Source organism: Notamacropus eugenii, chromosome 6 (assembly GCF_028372415.1).
Source record: "Notamacropus eugenii isolate mMacEug1 chromosome 6, mMacEug1.pri_v2, whole genome shotgun sequence".
Classification (NCBI taxonomy): Eukaryota; Metazoa; Chordata; class Mammalia; order Diprotodontia; family Macropodidae; genus Notamacropus; species Notamacropus eugenii.
The window spans coordinates 55,999,093-56,018,123 of NC_092877.1; the positions used below are offsets into that span (position 1 = coordinate 55,999,093).

At 39.0% G+C, this 19,031-nt stretch overlaps 1 protein-coding gene across 3 annotated transcripts in view; it reads left to right on the forward strand.

Moving 5' to 3' along the window:
• ACOX3 (acyl-CoA oxidase 3, pristanoyl) overlaps nt 1-19,031 on the forward strand; it is an 85,642-nt gene that overhangs the window by 11,992 nt on the left and 54,619 nt on the right. For all 3 annotated transcript variants that reach the window (XM_072620133.1, XM_072620132.1, XM_072620131.1), the window contains exons 6-7: nt 31-174; nt 4,996-5,084. In XM_072620133.1, the coding sequence (XP_072476234.1) occupies nt 31-174; nt 4,996-5,084 (233 nt within the window). The remainder of the gene's footprint in view (nt 1-30; nt 175-4,995; nt 5,085-19,031) is intronic.

Genomic DNA, 19,031 nt, shown 5'->3' on the forward strand with positions numbered 1-19,031 from the left:
TTCCTTACTAGTCCTTTTTGTACTGTGTAGGAGTTCATCATCAATTCTCCTGATTTTGAAGCTGCCAAATTTTGGATTGGTAATATGGGAAAGAACGCCACTCATGCAGTGGTATATGCCCAGTTATATACCCCAGGAGGCCAGTGCCATGGATTGCATTCCTTTGTTGTACAGGTAAGATTGTATTATTTACATTTTTCTAATTTTTTTCAGTGAGCAAAAATCTCTCTCCCTCCTCCCTTTACCTTCTCCTCCATCTTAGGGGGAAAACCAAACAAACAGACAAACAACTTGTAACAACATGCAAAATTCAGCAGAATTATCTAGAGTTACATAACTGGTAAATGGCAAAATTATGCAAAATTAATTTCGCACACTGGCCATATCCAAAAAATACATGTCTCGGCACACACCCAGAGTCTATCATACCTCTCCCAGGAGGATGGACAGCAGGCTTCATCATCAGTCCTTTGGAATCACAGTTGATCATTACCTCAGAGTCCTTAAGTCTTTAAAAATTCATTGTGTTTATGTTGTTGTAGTTATTGTACAAATTGTTCTCCTAGTTCTCCTTGTTTCATTTTGCATCAGTTCATACAAGTCTTTCTAGGTTTCTCTGAAATTGTGCCATTCATCCCATTCCATTATGTTCATATGCATTGATTTATTTATCCATTTCCCATTTGACAGGTGCCCCTTAGTTTCCAGTTCTTTGCCACCACAGAAAGAACTGCTATAAATATTTTTATATAAATGTGTACTTTTACTCTTTCTTGATCTCTTTGGGATATAGATCTAGTAGGGGTGTCACTGGTTAAAGTGTATATGTGGAGTTTAGTAACTTTAATAAAAACAAATTTATTGCTTATTTTTAATATTCATTTAAAATTTTTTGAGTTCCAAATTCTCTTCCTCTTATCTCATATTGCTAAAAAAAAGAGCAAGAAAAATAAAGAAAGTGAAAAATTGTACTTCAATCTGCATTTAAGCTTCATCAGTTCTCTCTCTGGACATGGGGTAGATAGCATTTTTCATCATGGGTCCTTTGGAATTTTGTTAGATCATTGTATTGATCAGAGTAATTAAGTCTTTCACAGTTGATCATTGTACAGTATTGCTGTTACTATATAAAATGTTCTGGTTCTACTCACTTTACTTTGCATCAGTTCATATATGTCTTCCCAAGTTTTTCCTGAAATTGTCCTGCTCATCATTTCTTATAGCACAATAGTATTCTATCACTAGTTTAGTAACTTTTTGGGCATAGTTCAAAATTGTTTTCCACAATAGTCAGACCAATTCACAGATTCACCAGCAGTGAATCAATGTGCCTATTTCCCTACAGTCCCTCCGACATTTTTCATTTTCCATTTTTTGTCCACTTTGCCAATCTGACTGTGAGGTAGAACCTCAAAGTTGTTTAACTCGCACTTCTCTTAATTATTAATGATTGGGAACATTTTTATGTGATCTTTGAGAACTTGTATTTTTTTCTCTGAAAATTTCTTATTCATATCCTTTTACAATTTATTATTTGGGCACTTTTCTAATTTAGAAAAGCATAGACTTTCAGAACTAGAAAAAACTCTAATGCCTGAGGTGATATCTCACATTTACGTAGTCTTGTGGTTACAGAATACACATCTGTTTTCCATTTGATTTTAACTTTGAGACAGGTATGAAAGGTGTTATACTCTCCATTTTACATGTAATAAAGTTGAGGCTCAGAAAGGTCTCAAGATCATTACCTAGAGTTACATAATTGGTATGTGACAAATTCATAATTTGAACCCATTCCAACAAGAACTATCTTGTGGATTTAAGACAATATCACCCTATGATCCTGATGCCTCTCCTCTGGATACTTCAGTTAATCATTATCTTTCTGAAACTTTGGTGCTCAGAATGGAACAAAGCCCCTCAAATAAGGTCTGATGATGACCGGATATGGTGGCACTGTTACTTCCTTCTTCCTTCAAGCTAGGCCTCTCATTGCAGTTCAAGGTCTAACTAGCATTTTTGGCTGCCAGATCACCCTGCTGATTCATATTGAGCCCCCACCCCCAGATCTTTTTCAGAATAAGTACTACAAACTGTGCTTCCCTAATTTTTTTGTACTCAAGAGCAAGACTTTAAATTTGTTCCTATTGAATTTCATTATATCAGATTAAGCCCAGTGCTCAAGCCTGTCCAAAGCCTTTTGGATCCTGATTCTTTCATCTAGTGTATTAGGTATTTCTGTCAGCTTTGTGTCATCTGAAAATTTGAGCATACCATCTATGTTTCTTACTTAGTTCAATGATAGAAATGTTAAATAGCATACAATCAATCAGATACTCGGGGAAATCTGCTAGAGATCTCCCATCTTGACATTGTACCATTAACAGTTAACTATCCTTGAGTCTGGCTGTTCAACCAGTTCTGTATCCATTTGGTTGTAATATCATTTTCTTTATATCTTTTCATCTTCTCCACAAGAGTAGTATGAAATTCTTTATCGAAAGCTTTGCTAAATTTAAATAAACTACATCCACAGCATCCCCCTCCTTGCTACTCCAGTCAAAAAAGGAAATGAAGTTAATCTGATGTAACCTGTTCTTGATGAAACCATGTGGCTTCTTGGTAATCACCACTTCCTTATCTAGATGTTTACTAACCATCTCTTTGATAATCCACCCCAGACAGGCAGGAAAGAGATTCCAGGATAGAAAAGAGTATGAAGTTGGACTGTAGGGTTAAAGCTGAAGGGAGGAAAGTGAAACCGGGGGAGGTCTAGGGGATCAGGAGGAGGGACAGGTAGAAGGTCCAGAGGTTATGGTGAGGATAAAAGTGCTAGAAAGGGTGTGGTAGGGGCCACATGGAAAGGTAGGAAGCTATGATTAGAGAAAAAATTTTTAGAATTCTGGATCATGCAGGTAGTATAGCTACAGTGATTGTAATATCTAACACAGGACTGTTTCTGTGGGTGGCTGAAGTGGAGGGAGGGTATATATAGGTCAAGGGAGTTAAAGAGGTTAATGGACAGGGAGGTGAGGACTCAGATTTATGTCGATGTATGAGAGTAGGGGCAGTGGTGAAGAGGGCATGACAGAGAAGGCAGAACAATCTCATGGCCTGTAAGAAGAATCTGGACTGGGTCAATGAAGAGAAAAGCTTGTTAGTGATGATGATGAATGGTCTGGAAATGGCAGTTAGGAGCAGAGAGTAGGCCATTTTTGTCCCAGTGTGTTGGAAGCATGAGAGGAATACCCATTACCAGAGAGGGTGGCCTTCTGGAGGGGGAAAGGCTTTCATGACGGCAAGATTGAAATCAGATGGAAAGATGCTTGGAATGAAGGGAAGTTTATTCAGAATGTAGCAAGGGTATCAGAAGGCACAATAGAAGGGAGAAGATGGTGGGCTCTTTTAAGATTGAAGACTGTGATCAATGGGAATAAGAGAGCAGGAGAGTTAGTATAAAAGGGACTTTTGCCTAAGTAGATCAAGACTTAATTATAGGGATTGGTCAGACTTGTACTTCCTCACACACCAGGGAAGAAAGCACTGATCCAGCAAGGAGGTTAGGACTAGTGTCTGAGTTAGGCAAAGACTTAATGACCATAACCCCAGGGACCTAACTGAACTCATACTGTTGCTAGTTTTTTTGTCTTATCCCAACATGACTGGGGAAGCTGCTTACATAGGAGATATCCTGTATGTGGAATGTATAGTTGGCTCTGATTGGTCTTCATATCTAAGGCTTTGGTGCTCTCTGAGGTCCTTGTTGTACAAAATTTGTTGTCTAGATGTTCAGTAGTTATATCACATAAGTCAGTGAAGCAGAGAAAAGCAGGCAGGGAGTCCACATGTGGTGACTCATGTGGTGATAGGTTCCGGGTGAGGAGATCTTCAAATCTAGTTCCTAGGCACTTAGGTAGTAAAGTAAGGTTTAGATATTGTTTCTTGGTAATTGTAGTGACTTAAGGAATTTCTTCCACCAAAGGGCATTAGCTTCTTAAACAAGGAGTCCTCCAAATCCAGTCATTAAGAGAGATAATTCCCCACTTTCTCAAGCCTAGTGATGGAGAAGTGAGGATGGGAATCTTGGAGAAGAAGGCTCAGTGTTGGCAATGGACCCCACCTGTGCATGGCTCTTCAAGACTGATGGAACAGTGGTGGGAAAAGGGAGATCAATGGAGTGAATTAAAAACAGGAGAAGATGAGACTTCAGATTATCTGGTCTAACCTCTTCAATTTGCAGTAACTTGGCATTGAACTGACATTCTTCTTTCTATTGAAGCTTTTCAAGTTCCAATGAATTTTTTTCTGAGTTGCTCTCATGGTTGAAGTAAACCATCATATCTGAATTTTCTAGTTGTTAATTTGCCTCCTTACTAGAGGTATGTTTTCCCTAACTTGAGCTCCAAATAGCATTTCTTCTCTGCAATTATGTTTGAAGAGACTGATGATTTCAATATTTTTGCAGAGAGCATTAAATTCTAGCTAAACCTAAAGTTTTTATAACCAGAATTTTTAAATTCACTATATGGTAAGTTTAATTAAATCAATTACATTTTAATATTAATTTAACTAATTTTTAGTTAATTAACTAATATTAATTTTAGCTAATTAATAATTAATATTAATTAGTTGGTAGAGAGAACTGAATCTTCATACAAGCTTTTAAATGTCTTTATGTTTATCTTTTAGGTAAGTATACTTTTTGAAAGCCCATTTATCAAGAACTGTTTGTAAAATATTTGCAGAAAAAAACTGAAGACTTAAATATATACAATCCAAAATCCTTTATCCCCCCATACAAAAATAATAACCATATTTTCAAGTCATGGGAATGCTTTGTCTTTCCACTAACTACTACACCATCAGTCAACAAGTACTTCTTGCCATCCACTGGTCATACATTTGTTGTAGGCATTTATATATTTACTTTAGAATTGGGTTTTTGCATGAATATAACATTGTATTTTTCCCATTGCTTTTTATGGGCATAAATAGATACGAGATCCAAAGACACTCCTTCCAATGCCAGGAATCATGGCTGGTGACATAGGAAAGAAACTCGGACAAAATGGCTTAGACAATGGGTAAGTGAATACATCCCACTGGAGAAGTACAGTTTGGTCCTACTTGGAATCGTGTGTTTAAAATTATTTATAAACTAGATTCATACTAGAAACCTAAGGCGCTCCCACTCCCACCTCCTGGCAAACAGAACAAAACTTGAGACCCAAAGAGGAGAAGCCATTTATTCAAAGTTACCCTGAGACTTGTTTATAGAGTTAGGACTCGAACTCAGATCTTGTGATTCCTCATTTCAGCAATGTGGAAAGAGTACTGGACCTTTGGGACCTTGGATAAATCACTTTATCTTTTGTGAGACTTGATTTCCTTGTGTAATATGGATTCATTGCATTGTCTGCATTGTCATGTGGAAAGTGCTGTATAGAACTTAGTGTTCTTCTAAGTTCCATGTGAAACTAGTGGCCTGGGAGCTAATCTTTGAAGGAATCCCATGAGATTAAGACATTTGAGGTGCATTCCAGGGGTAGAGGACAGTTCATGCAAAAAACATGAAACCTGGTGATAGAATTTTGAGAAGGGGGATGCAGCTAAGAGGCTATTTCTTTTTTTTTTATTAATTAATTTACTTATTTAACTTTTAACATTCATCTTCACAGAATTTTGGGTTCCAAATTTTCTACCCCCTTGTCCCCTCCCCCCACCCCAAAACACCGAGCATTCCAATTGCCCCCATCACCAATCTGCTCTCTCCTCTATCATTCCTCTCTGCCCTTGTCTCCATCCTCTCCTCTGTCCTGTAGGGCCAAATAACTTTCCATACCCCTCTACCTGTATTTCCCATTTCCTAGCGGCAAGAACAGTACTCAACAGCCATTCCCAAAACCCTGAGTTCCAACTTCCCTTCCCCTCTTCCTTCCCACCCTCTCCCCCTTCCCACCCCCTCCTCCTGGAAGGCAAGCAATTCAATATAGGCCAAATCTGTGTAGTTTTGCAAATGACTTCCACAATAGTCGTGCTGTATAAGACTAACTATATTTCCCTCCATCCTATCCTGCCCCCAATTACTTCCATTCTCTCCTTTCATCCTGTCCCTCCCCATGAGTGTCGACCTCAAATTGCACCCTCCTCCCCATGCCCTCCCTTCCATCGTCCCCCCCACCCTGTTTATCCCCCACTTTCCCGCACTGTAAGATAGATTTTCATACCAAAATGAGTGTGCATTTTGTTCCTTCCTCCAGTGGAATGTGATGAGAGTAAACTTCATGTTTTTCTCTCACCTCCCCTCTTTTTCCCTAAACTAAAAAAGTCTTTTGCTTGCCTCCTCTATGAGAGATAATTTGCCCCATTCCATTTCTCCCTCTCTCCTCCCATATATTTCTCTCTCACTGCTTGATTTCATTTTTTTAAAGATATGATCCCATCCTCTTCAGTTCACTCTGCGCACTCTGTCTCTATGTGTGTGTGCGTGTGCATGTGTGTGTGTGTAATCCCACCCAGTACCCATATACTGAATAGTTTCAAGAGTTACAAATATTGTCTTTCCATGTAGGAATGTAAACAGTTCAACTTTTATAAGTCCCTTATGACTTCTCTTTGCTGTTTACCTTTTCATGCTTCTCTTCATTCTTGTGTTTGAAAGTCAAATTTTCTTTTTAGCTCTGGTCTTTTCATCAAGAATGCTTGAAAGTCCTCTATTTCATTGAAAGACCAATTTTTCCCTGAAGTATTATACTCAGTTTTGCTGAGTAGGTGATTCTTGGTTTTAGTCCTAGTTCCTTTGACTTCTGGAATATCCTATTCCATGCCCTTCGATCCCTTAATGTAGAAGCTGCTAGATCTTGTGTTATCCTGATTGTATTTCCACAGTACTTGAATTGTTTCTTTCTAGCTGCTTGCAATATTTTCTCCTTGATCTGGGAACTCTGGAATTTGGCCACAATGTTCCTAGGAGTTTCTCTTTTTGGATCTCTTTCAGGAGGTGATCAGTGGATTCTTTCAATATTTATTTTGCCCTCTGGTTCTAGAATATTAGGGCAGTTTTCCTTGATAATTTCATGAAAGATGATGTCTAGGCTCTTTTTTTGATCATGGCTTTCAGGTAGGCCCATAATTTTTAAATTGTCTCTCCTGGATCTATTTTCCAGGTCAGTTGTTTTTCCAGTGAGATATTTCACATTATCTTCCATTTTTTCATTCTTTTGGTTTTGTTTTGTGATTTCTTGGTTTCTCATAAAGTCATTAGCCTCCATCTGTTCCATTCTAATTTTGAAAGAACTACTTTCTTCAGTGAGCTTTTGAATCTCCTTTTGCATTTGGCTAATTCTGCTTTTGAAACCATTCTTCTCCTCATTGGCTTTTTGAACCTCTTTTGCCAACTGTTTTTCAGGGTGTTATTTTCTTCAGCATTTTTTTGGGTCTCCTTTAGCAGGGTGCTGACCTGCTGTTCATAATTTGCTTGCCTGTCTTTCATTGCTCTTCCCAGTTTTTCCTCCACCTCTCTAACATGATTTTCAAAATTTTTTGAGCTCTTTTTGAGCTCTTCCATGGTCTGAGCCCATTGAGTGGGCTGGGATACAGAAGCCTTGACTTCTGTGTCTCTCCCTGATGGTGAGCATTGTTCTTCCTCATTAGAAAGGAAGGGAGGAGAAACCTGTTCACCAAGAAAGTAACCTTCTAAGTAGTCTTGTTTTTTTTCCTTTTCTGGGCATTTTCCCAGCCAGTGACTTGACTTCTGAATATCCTCTTCACACCCACTTCGCCTCCAGATCTGCCCAGCCAGTGCTTGGGGTCTGAAATTCAAATGCTGCTCCCCAGCCTCAGGGCTTCCTCGGGGGCGGGGCTGCTATTCAGTGTGAGATCAAGTTCAGGTGCTCAGGTTGGGGCAGGGCCACCTCCCAGGCTCAGTTCCCTCAGGGGGTTTATGCAGAAACCTTCCACAATGGATCTGGGCTCCTGCCTGCTTGAGGAGCCCCGGTCTGCTCCCACCTCTGCTGCTGCCTCCCGAGGGGGCCTGAGTTATGGGGGCACCCCACTCCCCTCTCGACCCACCAAAGAGACCCTCTCACCAATCCTTGTCACCTGTGGGTGGAGGGACCCGCGGGCTGCTGGAGATTCTGTCCCTGAAGCCTGCTCTGATCTGCTCCTCTCGGCGCCGGACGGCCAACACAGGGCTGGGCTCTACTCCATGTCCGCAGCGCGAAGAACCTTTTGCTAGAGGTTTTCAGGCTCTCTGGAACAGAAATTTCGTCCGCTCCGCTGTTCTGTGGCTTCTGCTGCTCCAGAATTTATTGGCAGTTCTTTTTTACAGATATTTTATGGGCTGTGGGTTCGGAGCTAGTGTATTTGTGTGTTTCTACTCCACCATCTTGGCTCTGCCCCCTAAGAGGCTATTTCTCTACATCGTAGATAGCATAAATGGTGAGTAAGTGAAGTGAGTTTGCAAATAAAAGATGTGGGAGGTTTGACTAACAGAATACGCACAGTTTGTCCCATCAGGGATATATCAAGTCAACAAGCACTATGTAAGTACCTATCTCATACCAGGCACTATACTAAGCCCTGGAGTTACACAGAAAGAAGAAAACAGTCCTAAGTACCAAGGAGCTCACAGTCTAATGGAGCAGACAACATTCAAACAGCCATGTATAAACAAATGTATACTCAGGACTAATTGGATGTCATCTCAGAGGGAAGGCACTTGCAGAATGTAGGATTTTAACTGAGACTAGAAGGAAGCCAGAGAAGCCAGGAGGTAGAAATAAGGAGTGAGAGCATTCCAGAATCAGAGGTCAGCTAGTGACTGTGCAGACAGGAAATAAATGGTAGTGTCTTGTACAAGAGACAGCAACAGAGAGGTCCATGTCACTGAACTGTAGACTACATGGAAGGAAATGAAGTGTAGAAGACTTGGAAAGGTAGAAAAGTGCCAGGTTAGGAAGGGCTTGAAAAGCCAAATGGAGGATTTTACTTTTGATCCTGAAAGTAATAGGGAGCTATTGGAGCTTGTTGAAGGGGAGTGGGGATGTGTGTGTGAGGTGGTCAGACCTGCACTTTAGGAAGATTCATTTGACTCCGGAGTAGAAGATTGACTAAAACTTGAGGCAGGGAGACCAACTATAGGTCCATGCCTCTCTTCACGTTCTGGCTTTGTATCCAGCATATAGTCAGTTGAGGAATGACTAGTGAATTGTCTTGAACTTTCCTGGTGTCCTTAGGACTTCTGGAGAAAGTGAGATAGCCTCACAGCAAATTGAGTAGCCCTTCTATGGTGGGAACAACATCCACATTGATAAGATCACATCCATTCAAGTCTTCACATGCTACCTTTTCATCAGAATCGATATGTAAAATTCCAGTTTCACATGACAGAAAAATAAAGGAGTGATTCAGTGCTTGGAATATCAGCACATTCATGCCACAACAAGATCCTCTAAAGATCAGGTTTCCTCAATGAAGTGTGGTTAAGATTATGATAACTTTGATTTATGCTACCTTTAAGTAATATATCTCTTGTATGGTTCCCCTGAAGTCCTACAGGGCCTCATCATGGTACGTAAGTGATCACTGGGTATTGAAGACAATGTTTGGGGTGCACAGAAAGGTTCTAAACACCAGTTTGACAATGGGGAGACCAACAGAGTTCAATGGAGAGAAGGCCTTCCATAGCCAGAAGGCTCATGATCAGCTAAGGAGTGTTTTCAGTCCCAGTAACTTCAGAAGTCAGCCTGCTCAAACAGAGAGAGATTAAGATCTCCACTGAGGAAAGGAATCCCCAGGAACACCCTAGTGAGTTGCTATTGTGCAGTGATTGACCCCTTTCATTTGCTTTCCCTCTGAAGCAGACTGCCCAGGCTTGGACAGAGACCAAAGGAAGGTGATTCCTTTCCTCAGAACTCACAAGATCTTTTGTTCCATGGAGACAGGGAGGGCTTGATTCTGAGGTACAAAATACTGGGGGTTTTTTCTGAACTTTTATTTTTCCAATTAACAAGCATTTTATTTTCTCTCCCTCCCACCATCATTGGAAAAAAATAGAAGAAAAATAAAACTCTATAATAAATATGTGTAAGTGAGCAAAATAAATTCCCATATTGGCCATGTCCAAAAATGTATGTTCACTGAGTGTACCTCCTCTCTGTCAGGAGGTGGGCAGCATGCTTCATCATCAGTCTTTTGGAATCATGATTAGTCACTGCACAAAGCAGAGTTCTTAAGTCTTTCAGCTTTGGTTTTACAGTGTTTTTGTTACTGCACACATTGTTCTCTTAGTTCTGCTTACTTCATACAATACTCTTTCCATATGAGGTTTGAAGTTCTCTGACATTAACATTGTACAAATACTATTTTTCTTAAATTTAAATTTTATTTATCTCTTTTATATGGCCTTCCAGCTTTTCATTATTTCCAAGGAATGGATACCTGCTAGCTTAGAACTCTAGGCAGCTCATATAACTTCTCTGAGTCTGTTTCTTCTACTGTAAATGAGGACAATGACAGCACGTAGTTCTCTTCCAGGGTTGTTGTGAAGATCCAGTGAGAAAACATATATAAAGCACTTTGCAAACCTAAGTGCTACGTACGTGTTAGTTATTGTTATTATTGTCATTGCTACCATCATTATCATTCAGAAGTTGACACACTCATTTATAGTAAACCGCTTCAGCACTCTCGGGGTCTTTGATTCATTGTACTCCCCCTCCAGTAGCTCTCTTTACTGCCTAGTAGGTGGTCTTTTTGAGTTGCTGTGATGGAAAAAAAAAATATCATGGAGAATTCTGCCTTCTGGTGATGAGCCTGTGTGAATTTAGCTAGATTTGTTTTCAGGCAATAGACACTGAGGCTGTTGTTGGGGCTGAGCCAGGCCTTTCCAGTTGGATCATATCTGCCAAAGATAGTGCTCTGCTGAAATAGTTTTTTTTTTAACTCCAAGATTATTTCTACTCTATGATAAGCTATTGGGAGGACACTTTAGCAAAGGATAGTAAATTAACAAAATGTAATGGATTCTTATTTCTGTAATCAATATTAGCATAGAAATTATGAGGGTCAGAAGGAATCCAGTCTAAATCCCTCACTTTACAGAAGAGAAAACTGAGGCCCAGAGGTGGAGAGTGACTTGGTAATTTTGTATAGCCAATTATTGGCAAAGCCAAGATCAGAAGTTACGTTTCCTGACTATAATCTGATGCTTTTCCTATCACACTATATATTGCCTGTATTTGCTTCCCTGTTTAAAAAATCAACATCTTGTGGATTCTTCATTAAAAAACATTCGTCTTGGTTCCACCATACCAACATAAAACTGCTACATCTGGTGGATGATGGGTTTCTGTGGTTGTATTCCACAAAACCCCTAAATAAGATTACCTAAAGTAAGTTGCTTTTTTTATTTATTCAATTAGCAACAAATAATATTCATTTAACAAATAAACTCATTTACATAACAACAATTAACCCTATTGCTGTACAGCAGTAAAGTTTACAATGCTTTTCTCTCACATTTTTATCCCTGTTACATTTAAGGCAACTGTCATAGGGGTAAAGTAGCTTGCCTCTGGTCTCCAACCTAATAACCATCATAGACAAGAAGAGAAGCCAAATCCCCTGAATCCAAGGCTGTCAGTATTTCTATCATGCTACTTGATTTGTTGTCATTTGCCTCTTTTTCCTAAGAGCAGAAAGCTGGGCAAAACTCCAAGTGACTGAGGCTCCAGTTGAGGCTTTACTATATCTTGTTTAAGTTCATTATCACATCTTCAGAACTGTACTTGCTATAGATTAAAAAATCCTAATGAATACAGAATAAATGGACATGAATGTTATTGACAGAAATAACTCAGCATCATAAAATGCAGAAAGGGAGAAATATTAAAAACTTGTTCCTTAGAGGTAGCAGTGCTACAAAAATTAAAATCAGAAATGGACCTGTGAAGTCAGGTTTGACATTCTCCAAGACCATGGTGCTCCAGCAGAGGGTGCAATTGTTTCGAATATGTGCCTCGCTCCAGTGACGATAGTCTCTTATCCTTTTATTCTACCTTATTTCTTCAGCTAATGCACAGGCAAAATTTTGTGAAAAATCACTTTCATGATTTTAATAAGTTAGTGATTTTTATCATTTCTGAACCAGTTTGGTTTTAATAAGAAGCGATTGAAAAAGAAATGATTTTGTAGCCAGGCAGGGCTTTGTCTAGCAATTGAATACAGTATGATTGATTAACGGAGCAAACAGATCAACCTCTATGTCTTCCTCCTACTCTCTCACTTTTTAATGAAATCTTCCTCCAGGTTCAGGAGAAATTTAGGGACATGCAGGTCCTAGAGATAATGAGAATGGCAAAAATAGCTCACCTCCATCCTAGCCTGAGCTGAGGAACATCCCCTGTCCACTTCAGGTTGCCTTCCTCTCGTCTCAGTCCCTAAGTGCACTGACAAGCTTGGACTCAAACCCTAAGGAATGAACATATACTTTATTAAGAATTTCATATAGTGGAGGAGGGCCTCTAATAGCAAGACAGGGAGCTATACCACCCCAACCTCTTCCGTGGAGGGGAAGGTTTTCCTAGGCAGCTGTCTGGGGAAGCAAGGGGAAGGTAGGTACTGTGGATGGATTGTGCAGTTTCACCAACCCTGGGATACTGTATGGTCCAATCTCATTTCTCCCCATTTTCCCATGTTCTCAGCCATGCCATGAGATCTCAATTTTGGTTTCCCTGATATCTGTCAGATGGGCCCATGCTGCACTGCTCTCCCTCTCCCCCCCACCCCAAATTCATTTCCCCAATCTGTTGACAAAGCAGGGAAAACCAGTGCAGGTCTCAACCTCATGACATTTATTATGCCTCATGCCCGAAAAAAAGTTCCTTCCTCCAAGGTTAAAAGACTCAGAAATCTGAGTATCTCCAAGTAATACCTACATACTAACATTCCCTTTCTCCAAATCTCTGTAGCAATGTCCCTTGGGGAAGAGTTAATATTAAAAAATAATATTGCTGAAATACTGAAGTCAAAATTATTTATAATTTAAATTTATAGAATTTAAAAATTTTAAGGATCACTTACAAATTTAAAACATTTGTAATAATACCCTTATTTAAAATTAAAATAAAAATTAGTTTCTAATCTTCAGAAGGTGAGGCTTAGAGAAGTTATATGACTGGCTCCAGGTTACAGGGCTAGTTAATGCCATTTAATTAAATTAGAGGAGTATATTTTCACAGATTATTTCAATTAATTACCAATTATTGATGTTTTAATAGATTTTGTTCCCAGGATTAAAGTCCATTTCGCATAACCCTCTAATGAGGAAGGTAATAGTTATCTTGGATATTAGGTTTAAACCCACAGATTCATTCTTTAATTCAATAAGATCCTTCTAAGCAGTATGCTATATATATATTATGCTAAGGTGATAGGAGAGAAACATATAAATAAGGCACAGTTTTACAATGGAATAAGCTAGAAGTTGACTCTAAGGTAACAGCTATGTCCAAGATTATGTTTTTCAGTCACTTTTGTATACAGAACATAGATTGTCAGATTTAGAAGCTACCTTTGAACAAAAGGTGTCCTAGCTGAAGGGCCTTTTAGAACATAAAATGTTAGAAGATACCTTAGAGATTGCCTTATTTTATTAATGAAGAAAATGAGGGTTTCAGTAGGGAATAGACTTTCACAAATAATAGTCAATAATAGAGAATATTGGGTAGCTAGGTGGCACGGTGCTGGGCCTGAAGTCAGGAAGACTCATCTTCCTGAATTCAGATCTGGCCTTAGAGACTTAGTGGCTGTGTGACCCAGGGCAAGTCACTTCACCCTGTTTGCCTCAGTTTCCTCATCTGTAAAATGAGCTGGAGAAGAAAAAGGCAAGCCACACTAGTATCCTTGCTTAGAAAACCCCACATGGAATCCCAAAGAGTTGGACACAGTTCATTGACTAAACAACAGCAGTAGATCACATCATTACCGTCTCACAGATGTCGAGCAGGAGATCCCATCAGGCTCATCGTTTGTTGGTTACAAAACAAAGCTTTCAACTTGATAGAATAAAATGTTACCTTCTCAGCTCTTTTACGACAAGGTTCTCCCATCCGTAGAGCAAGATCATTCAAGCATCTCTGAAGCCAGAAATAATTCTGCTCAGTTCTGCTCTGGCAGTATATTTCAGGCAAGGCATACAAGGCGTACAAGGCGTACAAGTGTATGCCTGCCAAAAATATTTGCTGTTCTGATGGAGAAGATCCAGTGCAGGGTCCAGGGCGAGATGGCAAGAAAAAGTACTTTAGGTGCTCTCGTGTTTAGATGACTGTACTGATCACATTGATCCTCAGGACATCACAGCCTCTCATGGAAGAAATCTGTAATCACTGAAAGGAGTTTGGCCTATCCATCCACACGGAGAAGACCAAGTGGATGGAGAGTGTTTGTGGGATACCTCATAGAGCTTGTCCAGCAGTATGTCTGTCTAGCATAGACATTACAGATGGACAGTGAGCTGGGTCTGTAGTTGAAAAGGAGAGTGAGCTGCATTGATCTGAAGAACTTGCAATGCTCTTACTGACCCCAAGCTTCTCATAACAGCGAAGTTCCAGCTTTTCAATACAGATATTTTACTGGTGTTGCTATATGGCAGCAAGACCTGGAATACTGATGCCATTGAAGAACAGAGGATAAGCATCACATAGAGAGTAGTAGAGGGTCTGGACAGGCTGTAACAGATAAATAGTGAAGGACTTGGACTTTTTCAGAACAAGAGTATGATCAAAGATTTGAATGACAGAAAGAAAGGAGTTGATCATGTGCGGAGAATACATAAGAATAAATGGATAACCAGAGTGCTGCAGTGGTATCCTGGTGATGTTAGAAGAAGGCAAGGAGAACTTCCATCCATTTGAGTGATGAACTTTGGAAATGACCTACATGGATGGATTCTAATCTGTATGATTGGAGAGGCTGAGAGGAGTGCTAGGACTTTAGGCTTCAGAGAACCAAGGCTCTTCTTGGGTAAGGACCAGAGCACATGCCAAGAAAGCAGTGATTACACCTCTCCTTGGGTCATACTGTCTTGCAAGAAACAAAGAGTTACAGACCCCCAGAATTAGCTCTGAAAACAACAGCATGAAAAAGCCTGAAACTTCTCTGCCCCTTTTCCCTCCCCCAGGAGCAGAACTCAACTTTAACTTAAAGTTCAGAATTACAAAACAGGCTGAAAAAAGGGCAAAGAACTTGACCAAAAAATGTACTGTGGTGACAGGGAAGATCAAGACTCAAACTCAGAAGGAATCAACAACATGAAAGCTGCTACATGCAAAGCCTCAAAGAAATAAAATGCAAATTAGACACAGCCCCAACAAGAATTCCTTCCTGGAAGAATTAAAGAAAGAGATAAGAGTGGGGGAGGAAAAACTGGGAAAAGAAATGAGTGATACAAGAAAATTACAAGAATTAATAGCTTGGTAAAAGAGGTAAAAATACTGAAGAAAATAACACCTTAAAAAACAGAATTGGCCTCATGGTAAAAGAAGCAGAAAAATTCACTGAGAAGACTAACCTGAAAAAACAGAAGAGGCATAATAGAAAAGGAAGTACAAAAATTCACTTAAGATAAGAACTCCTTAAACAGCAGAAATGGCCAAATGGAAAAAGAGTTCACTGAAAAAATTAATTCCTTAAAACCTAGTTCGGGGCAAGTGAACACTAATGATTAGCTAAATGCTAATGATCCCATGGAACATCAATAAACAAAACAAAGGCAAAATAATTTTTTTAAAAATAGAAGAAAATGTGAAATAGCTCATTGGAAAAACAACTGACCTGGAAACTGTAGCAAAGAAAAAAACTAGATTAAAAAAATGTAAAAAAGCCATGATTAAAAAAAAAAAAAGCCTAGACATCACATTTTAAGAAATTATCAAGAAAAACTGCCCTAATATCCTAGAAGCAGTGGGTAAAATAGAAATTGAAAGAATCTACTGATCACCTCTTAAAAGAGATCCCCAAATGAAAGCTCCCAGGAATATCATAGCTAAATTCCAGGGCTCCCAGGTCAAGGGGAAAATATTATAAGCCACCAGAAAGAAACAATTCAAATATCATGGAGCCACAGTCAGGATAGTATGAGATTTAGTAGCTTGTACATTAAAGGATCAGAGGGCTTGGAATATGATCTTCTAGAAGGCAAAGGAGCTAAGATTACAACCAAAAATCACCTACCCAGCAAAACTGAGAATAATCCTTCAGGGGACGAAATGGAAAGTCAATGAAATAGAAGACAAATGAGGAAACTGAGGCAAACAGGGTTAACTAACTGCCCAGGGTCACACAGCTAGTAAGTATCTGAAGCCAGATTTGACTCAGGAAGATGAGTCTTCCTGACTCCAGGCCAATCACTGTATCCACTGTGCCACCTAGCTGTCCTATGTTGGAGTAGCATTATCTCTACTGAATTTTAGGGGAATGGAGGAAAATATTCTTGTATCCTGGGCCCAAGATAATGTCAGTTAATGAAGTTTTCCATTTGGAGCATAGCACATTTTAAGGCAAAAAGAAAAAAAGGTGCCTTTTGGAGGTTGATTTATTAAAATGAAATTTGAATTTCATACATTCAGAAGCTTTTGAACATTTGGCACATAATTTAACTTGTGTATTGCCTATATTAAAATTCTTGAGTTTTTTATTTTGAAAATTTTGCAAATATTCCTCCTACCGTCTTAGTGATTATTATAATAATATAAGTAAATTTTTGCCCATTCAGCTATGAAGCTTTTGTGCTTTGTTAAATAACTTCATGTATATATAGATATAGATATAGATATTTTAAAGTTTGATGATCATAGATCATGATCATATATATATATGTGTGTGTGTGTATATATATATATATATATGTATATGTATGAATATATGATTATCGAGTCCCAGAAGTAACATTCCTCTTCTTTTACTTGTATGCCTATGCTGTGTCTAGATTTTATACTTCTTTGGGGCAACTTTTTATCTTGGTATCTAGAGTAAGGCCTTAAGCATATATATTTGTGAATAAATTGAATTAAGTTCCCAACTTTTCCTTAACTTCTAAATAGTATTCAATGAATGGAATATAACTTTCTAATCAATAGTTTTAGAAAATATAATTGTCTTTAATATAACATAGCATGAGTATAGATAGCCCACAGGCCTCCTGTAATATCATTTTAGACCATCCCTTGAAGAAAATATAAAGGAAAAATAAAAGGAAAAACTGATTGTCGAAAAATTATATTGTGTTTTAAGACCCAAAATGATATTAAAATATAAAGACACATGAGAGTACTCAAACCAGTCAACAATAAAGGAGAAAACGTTTAGCTACTAAAATTTGGAGATAGTAGAAAATGTCATTGTCCATTGTCTGATATAAAAATGTCCATTATTAAAAGCACTAGTAAATTCAGGCTCCTGTGATTGGGCAAATTGACCAACATTTGATAACATACAGTTTCCTAGATAACTTTAATAACATAAAATGATTGTGATATTGGATTTAAGGGGCTTAAATGCATCACACATTCCAATCCTCAGGGCATCAAATTTACTAAATGCTTCCAGGGATTTAGAGATTCAATTAAGTTAAGTAAACATTTATTAAGCATCTCGTTGTTGGTCTGTTTTCAGTTGTGCCTGCCTCTCAGTGACGCCATTTGAGTTTTTCTTGGCAAAGATACTGTGATGAGGAAACTGAGGCAAACAGGGTTAAGTAACTTGCGCAGCGTCACACAGTAAATATCTGAAGCTTGAATTCACAAGGAGGAGTCTTCCGGACTTCAGATTCTGTGTTCTATCCATTGCACCACCTAATTGCCCCCTTGTTAAGTATCTATTGTATGTTTAATATAGAAAGAGGAAAAACAAAAAATTGTCTCTGCCATCAAGGAGCATACACTCTGTAGGAGAAATACAATGTGAGAGATGAGGAGAACACTGGCTGCTAAGGCAGAAAAGCCCTCCTGAAGGAGGAGGCAGTTCCTGAGTCACCATTACAAGAGGCAAGTGGCTTTCCAGACTTGGAGATCAACCCTTGCGAAGGTGTGGAATTGAACGACAGTGTCATCTGTGAGAAACAGCAGGTCAGGTAGTTTTGTCTGGAGTGAAGCATGAGGAAGGGAGTCAGAAACCATCTTGTTGGACATTTAATGTTCTTCAAAACTGGCCCCTTCCTTCCTTTCTTCCCTTCAGGACAACCTGAATTCAAATCCAGCCTCAGATATTTACTAGCTGTGTGACCCTGGGCAAATCACTTAGCCTCTCTCTGCCTCAGTTTCCTTCTCTGTAAAATGGAGATAATAACAGCACCTAACCTCCCAGGATTATTGTAAGGAGCAAATGAGATATTTGTAAAATGCTTAGCACAAAGCTTAACACATAGGTAGTACTTAATAAATCCTTGTTTCCTAGTTCTCCATCCTCATCCTCTCTTCTGTGACTTTGTACTAGCTGAGCCCATGCCTGTATTCTTTCCTTACTTCTACTTCTTAGCTTTCCTGACTTCCTTCAGCATTCATCTCAAATCTAACTTTCTACAAGAGGTCTTTTTCTGACCTCCCTAGCTGCCCACTTCTTCTTTTCAGATCACCTTTACATATGTTATAATCTTCCTTAGTCCTGATTAGTTATCTGTCTCTGCCGTTGGAGCGTGTGTTCCTTAAGGGTAGGAACTGGCTTTTACTTTTCTTTGTATCACTAGTATTTCGCACAGTGCCTGGCACTTAATAATGCTTAATAAAATGCTTCCTGAACGTTTGCTGTTTTTTTGTTGTTGTTTTTGAAGTAAGTCTGGAAATGTAGACAAGAGCCAGATTGTGAGAACTTTAAATGCCAAACAGGGAAGTTTATTGTTTAGCTCAGAGGTGACTGGTTGCTACTTGAGGGGAGTGACATGATCACCCCTGTGCTTTAATAATAGAAATTTGGCAGTTGTGTGAGGGATAGACTGGAGAGGGGGAGGCAGTGGAAGAAAATCAATTGGGGGCTCT